The sequence below is a fragment of the Xenopus tropicalis genome, chromosome 5 (genome assembly GCF_000004195.4).
Source record: "Xenopus tropicalis strain Nigerian chromosome 5, UCB_Xtro_10.0, whole genome shotgun sequence".
Taxonomy (NCBI): domain Eukaryota; kingdom Metazoa; phylum Chordata; class Amphibia; order Anura; family Pipidae; genus Xenopus; species Xenopus tropicalis.
In genome coordinates, this window is record NC_030681.2 from 114,705,747 (window position 1) to 114,712,827 (window position 7,081).

Sequence of the window (7,081 nt, forward strand, 5' to 3'; positions counted from 1 at the left end):
CAACTTTTCGCGTAAGTTTTAACGCTACGAAAAATGCGCAACTTTTTACGCAACTTTCGTAATGGATAGGAAAACTCGCGTTTTTACGCAAAAATCGTATTGGTAACGAAAAATTCGTAAAGAATCCGAAAAAATCGCAAAACATACGAAAAAATCGCAAAATACCGATCATTACGAAAAAAACGCAATCGGACTCCATTCGACCCGTTCGTGGGTAAGTAAATCAGCCCCTTGGGGTTAAGTCTACTAAAAAACTTTTAACATACTGATTAGTTACCACCAAGTAAAAGCTACTCTTGTATTATTACAGAGAAAAAGGAAATCAGGCTTAAAAATGTGAATTATTCGATTAAGATGGAGTTTATTGGAGATAACCTTCCCTTCAAGCTTTCTTGATAATGGGATTCTGGATAATCCCATACCTTTACAAGAAAAAAACTAACATTATTTTACACGCTTTTACACACGTCTTACATTTTTTTAAAGTCAGAATAGCATTGTATCTTTGTAAATAGATTCACTAATAATATATCCAGAAATTTAAATAGTAATCATTATCATCATGATTTATTTAGATAGAGCAAGGAAGTTATGCAGCTCTTTACATTAATTTATAGCATACATGGCCCTTAAATAATTTGACAAACAAGGGTTACAAAAAATGAAATCAGAAGGCCCTGCACTAAAGTATAAAAGTTATGTTGAAAGGTAGCCCAAAGGTGTTTGCTCGTCGGCAGAATATCGTAAATGATAGTTATCAAATAGATAATCAATAGATAAAATTAGAAAATTTATTTTGGATAATGATAAAATCTGCACATATATTGTGTATCTGACAATATCCTTGGGGGACCTTCAATGCATTTCCAAGAAGTCTCTTTTATATGATTGGTGTTTGACAATTATTTAATGTACTGATATGTTATTTTTAGGGCTTTACCCTACAATTTCAGTCTGAATGTTAGTTTTAGATTGTTGCATTTGAGCGTACCATGGATAAACAAACATTTGCCAGAAGAAGACTAAAATCTGAACATGTACAGCCACCTTTACTCCACAGGGACCTGCTACACCCTCTCAAACGTATATATATATAAAATTATTATTATCATTGGGCAAGAAGAGCAGATGGAGAAGAATGGTAAAATAAGTAAAGAAAACATACTGGCACATGGGAGAGAATGCAAAATGGAACATAGATCTGACATTGGCAGGGGATAGAGTATTAGATAGTAAGGGAGACAATGGAATACTGAGGAGTGGAAGGAAAACGTATATGCTAAGGAGTAGAGAATGGCACATGGAAGGGCTGTCAGAGGTGGAAGGAAAACATAATGGCACATGGAACAGTAGGTAAATGTGTGTAATTCTGTGTATAATGTTGGCCTAAATGGGCATAAAATTCCTCAACCTATTTGATGCGTACTGGGTCCTGCACGAGGACAGGAAAATGTCTAAAAACCCTTGTTATGGCCAAATAGTAACACTCCCATAATCTAGTAAAGGAATTTATGTAGCAACTAAGAATATGCACTAATATTCAGAATTATAGTTTCTTAAATCTGGTCAAATAAGCAGAACTAATTGTTACATTTTAGATCAAGTTTTGACAAGCTTAATGTAAATTGTAGCTAAAAATGTTCACAAATTATTTTTTCCTATAAACTGCATTTTGGCATCTTATAGGTGGCGAGATTATTCTTCATGAAAAAACACGATCTTCAAAAAACGTGTTTGAGAGAAAAATATTTTTTCGTAATCACATCAGTAGTGAAAGCAATAGTGACAATAAATAAGTAACTCCGTAAGTATATGTACATTTTAACTTATTAAAGAATGTCCTTATTATATGGCCTAGCTGGCATCTTCCAATACAAATTTCTTCTGCAGCATCACACACTTGAGAAGATGTCAGCATACAAAAGGGATTCCAGAGTTGGCATTGTTAAATGTTTTTTGTTTTTTTTACATAAATAGAATTTTAGCCACTATAGAACAAGGATTATTAGATTACCTACTTTTCACGCGCTGTGCTCAGCTATATATTGAACTTTGGTTTCTCATATTGATTATGCTTTATTACACATCACAGTTCCATCTTTGTGACAAGCAGTGGACATTAAACCTCCATAAACAATACACCTTTCTGTATGCTGATAAGACGGGTTATAAGTACACACGTCCCTGTGATCCACATCCCACATGCAAAACTTTGTCTCTTTATTATTTGCCTGACTTGTTCCAAGTCAAACACATATGGGTTTATCAGGTTCCTCTCACTCCAAGGTAAAACAAGCCAGAATCCTAATACTGGGCTTGGATGATGCAGGAAAATCAACTGTGCTGTATAAATTCAAGTTCAAGGAGCCTTTTATAACTATTCCAACTGTGGGCTTTAATGTGGAGATGATTCACACGGAGAAGCACTTGCAGTTAACCATGTGGGATGTTGGAGGGCAGCAGAAACTCAGATCCTTTTGGTGCCATTACTTTGAAAACACAGATGGACTTGTGTATGTGGTTGACAGTAATGACTCCAAACATCTGGATGAATCTAAGAAAGAATTTCAACATGTCCTTCAGAATGAGCTGATTAAAGATGTTCCTGTAGTTCTGCTGGCAAATAAACAGGACCTCCCTGGAGCACTGAATGCTGAGGAGATAACACGTAAGTTTAATATGAAGAAGTACTGCTCAGACCGTGACTGGTATGTACAGCCCTGCTGTGCGCATACAGGACAAGGGCTGGCAGAGGGACTTAGTAAAGTGACTGAGTTTGTGAAGAACTGTATGAAATCAAAAGAAGATTCCTTAACATGTTCTAAGCAGAATGTCCGACTCAAGACATCTCGGAAAGTCTGACCCTGGCAAAGCTTTTGTGGGTATCTTCATAAAGACACTAGAAGCAAGCACCTTTTTTTTTCAAGAAAAGTCTTACGCATGTCTTACTTGAAGAAAATGAAGAAGGAAATCTACTAATATTTATTTACAGCTATATCAGTTGCTATTAAAGAATATCTTGCTGAGAGACGATACAGTATTAATCCTATGTTTGTTTTCTTCTACTTGTTATTTATTATCTTTATTTTGTAATTGTGCAAAACTTTACTCAGAACTTTTACCTAATCCTAAGAAAAATGCAAGAATAATGCTGTACAGAGTTCTTTTATAGGGTGGCATTAACAACTTATTAAAAGAAGTAATGATATAACTTATTACAAATGTAATGTTTTTAGTCTGCCGTAAGTATTAATGCAGATGTTTTCCAACTTTTTTTCCTCACTTTTATTGTCTACCATCTGAAGGTCAAAACCCAATTTAACAATGCTCCCCACTAAAGGTGGAAAGAATCACTGTTTGGGAACCTTTGTGTCGTACTGTCTGAGACAATTTTTAGAATATCTGGAGGACAAGGCGCAAGGATCCAAAATAATTAGCCTAAAGATCAGTTGATCACATTGCAATGGGATTACAGTATGATTATCCATTCATTTGTAAAATAAAGTATGAAGGAACTCATAGCATTCACCACTTGTTGCTGTGCAGTCTCATTTATTTAGCCAGTGTTACCACAATGAAAATTGCTTTGGAGGGTTTTCTCCTTCCTTTGTCGAGTGGTGCACATGTAAAGCGCATATGGTGCTCCCTATACATTTGTCATTTATTCTCAGTCTAGTTGGAAACAATTGATTGATATAAAACACTCATGCTGTGTGTGAGATCACTAGGGACTTAATAACTGTGATTTGTAGAAGGTCCATTTTTGAGAAAAATAAATGTATTTTTCATTCTGCTGTGTTAGTGACATATACATGTTTATTAATACTGTTCATAAGTACAGCTTAATTTCTATTTTCTTAACTGACAATGACAGTAATACATGAAAACAAATGTTATTTTGTGCACAAAATTTACTCCATATTTACATTAATGAATGTTTGAGAATGTATATATCTTTTCCCTTAATTATTGTATTCTCCATAGAACAACAGCTTTTAACTTGTAAACTTCATTGCTTTGTTGCATTACAGTTCACATGAACTAAACAATAAAATGCTTGCTTTATGTGAACTATTGAATTGTCAGCCTCTACATCTCCAAAGGGCAATTCTGTACATTTTCAAATCCCCCAGTCACTATCCATGGTGTTAAAGGACGATTTTCTAAAAGTCACAACACTGGCACTTGCAAGAAGATTGATGCATGAAAATATGAACTCTGTAGTCTGCTTTGGGCCTAATGTACATGTAAACAGGCAGTATGACATTAAAGGAGAATGCAAGTCAAAATTTAAAAAGCATACTGCCCAATAGTCCTGCTATTGTTGAGTAAAAACGCTACACTTTTGGCTCACCTAATCAAATATTTACTCAGTCACACTTACTTCACATTTTCTAGAACAGGCAGCCATCTCTAAAAAGGTATTCTCCCTTCCTTTCCCTCCTTGCTTCATACTGCACATGTGTTTCATTCCCTCCCCCCCTCCCCTCTGCCAGATCCGCTTCTGATTGGCTGGTGGGCATGTGTAGCTCAGAAAAGGAGACAGGATCAAGTTACACACATGCACAGAGAATAGGAAGGCTGCCGCTGGCACCTACAGGAAGGGGAGAGAGATTTCAGTGATGTCACTGTAGTCTTCACACTGCTGTAGGCTGCCAGCACCATATCTCAGAGAAGCAAGCAGGGATCTGGGAATTTAGATATGCAGTAAGTACTTAAAAAGAATGCCTTTAGACTTACTTTTAATTTATATTAACCTTTCATTGTCCTTTAAACAACCAAACTGGCTGACAGTCAGGGTCTGACTGGCCCTCCAGTATACCGGGGGTTCTGGGACCCCATTTGCCCAAGCACACCGACAGGTTTTGTGGTGCAGCAGTGGAATACTAGGGGCCTGGAATGCCTTGCGCAATAGTTATCGGTGATGTCGTCAGTACTCATGGGGAGAAGTGGGCTCTTAGCTTGGGGGGCCAGAGTGGTGGGCCCCACCTTCTCCAGTCTGACACTGCTGACAGTGTATGGCATCATTTTGACATAATTTCGTTATTATACTTTAGAAGCACAAACCCTCCCTTACTCCAAGAGATTTCACTTGTGTCTCTGTACAGCAAAGTCCAGTAATCCAACACTGCAAATAGCAGTGATCAAAAATGCATTGTGTGCCATAATCCTTAAGGACCTGTGGAATTTTCTATACCTGAGAAGCTTTCCAGTGGCACTGGTAGTAGACTAATGAACCATAGTAGGCTGGCTGAATGATGTGCCACCATGAGCAGCATATATAGCATGTCTCTTTAAAATATATCTTACCTAGAAAACCAGAGGAAGTGAGGTACACCTTGATATTTGCAAAGCAATATGTACTGTGTATTAAAAGTTATTTTAATGTTTGCAGGTAGCACTCATCTGCTATTAGACTGCAAACATCTGGTAGGCTGCTACTGGTCACTAAGAAACTGCTGGAAACTACTTACCCTCTTTAACCTAAGGCACACATAGCTGAGAAATGCCAGTGCCTGCCTAATACTGCCTTTGTTGGTCCCTTTTCTTGCATCCACTCGCCCAGCACCTGATCTGGAAACTGGCACTTATATTGTAATGTCACCCACTGTGACCTTTAGCACTTATATTTGCCTATTTGTGTCTGTTAGTTATCCCTCCCATATAGATTGTAAGCTCTACGGGGCAGGGACCTCCTCCATCTTGTGTTTCTGACTCTTATTGCAACTGCACTTTGTATTTATTGTTGTACTTTGTATTTATCCATTATCTTTAACCCCGTCTGTATTAATGAATTCTACTGTACAGCGCTGCGTACATAAGTAGCGCTTTATAAATAAAGATATACATACATACATACATACTAACCACCATACACAGGGCAGTTATCAGCTACAATTCACACCTTAAAGGACAATGAAAGGTTAATATAAATTAAAAGTAAGTCTAAAGGCATTTTTTTTAAGTACTTACTGCATATCTAAATTCCCAGATCCCTGCTTGCTTCTCTGAGATATGGTGCTGGCAGCCTACAGCAGTGTGAAGACTACAGTGACATCACTGAAATCTCTCTCCCCTTCCTGTAGGTGCCAGCGGCAGCCTTCCTATTCTCTGAGCATGTGTGTAACTTGATCCTGTCTCCTGTTCTGAGCTACACATGCCCACCAGCCAATCAGAAGCGGATCTGGCAGAGGGGAGGGGGGGAGGGAATGAAACACATGGGCAGTATGAAGCAAGGAGGGAAAGGAAGGGAGAATACCTTTTTGGAGATGGCTGCCTGTTCTAGAAAATGTGAAGTAAGTGTGACTGAGTAAATATTTGATTAGGTGAGCCAAAAGTGTGGCGTTTTTACTAAACAATAGGAGGACTATTGGGCAGTATGCTTTTTAAATTTTGACTTGCATTCTCCTTTAAAGTGTCCATACACGTAGCAATTACGATCTTTCCTGTGACTGATCGTTCGTTTCCCCCATTGAAGTTCAGGGCTGAATCGTCAGATACAGAGGTAGAAACAACAGGGGTTTTACCTCCACCTGCCGATTCAGCCCTAAATGTTTTTTTTCCGACCAACGAGACGACCGATATCCGCAGCCTTTGTTATATCGGTCATCTCGTCAATCCGCCAAATATCGTAAGAAACCAGGTTAAGCTTAAAGGAGAAGGAAAGGTAAAAACTCAGTAAGCTTTACCAGAAAGATATTTGTAAATACAACCATAAGCACTCACAGAAAAGCTGTACTGGATTCTTGTCTCGTTTTTTGTAAACATGTTCTTAGGGTATTTGACTTCAGAAAAATCCTTCATTCCTAGGGCCAGAGTCTGCGCAGTTCTCTCCTCTCTCCTGCTCCCCCTCCCATAAGAATTCATGAAACTCACTCCACCACAGGGCCGATTATTAGCCTGTGGAAAAAGGAGGCTGAGAATCAGCACCTACACTGCCATCAGCCTTCTTCTTTGCTTGCACCACTGAATCAGCTGGGGTGCAGGCACATATAGAAGATATTGTCAAACAAATGCAAACTTTTCTATTTCTTCGTCGATACCTGCTGTGTGTTCCTGCAGCCAACCCGACACAGTGATT

General features: G+C 38.3%; 1 protein-coding gene across 1 annotated transcript; it reads left to right on the plus strand.

The window, feature by feature from the left end:
* Positions 1–2,218: 2,218 nt before the first annotated feature.
* On the plus strand, positions 2,219–4,071 carry arl14 (ADP ribosylation factor like GTPase 14). Its single transcript, NM_001015791.1, is given in 1 exon segment — positions 2,219–4,071. A coding segment is annotated over 1 exon segment (606 nt). The 5' UTR covers positions 2,219–2,256; the 3' UTR covers positions 2,863–4,071.
* The last annotated feature ends 3,010 nt before the right edge of the window (positions 4,072–7,081 follow it).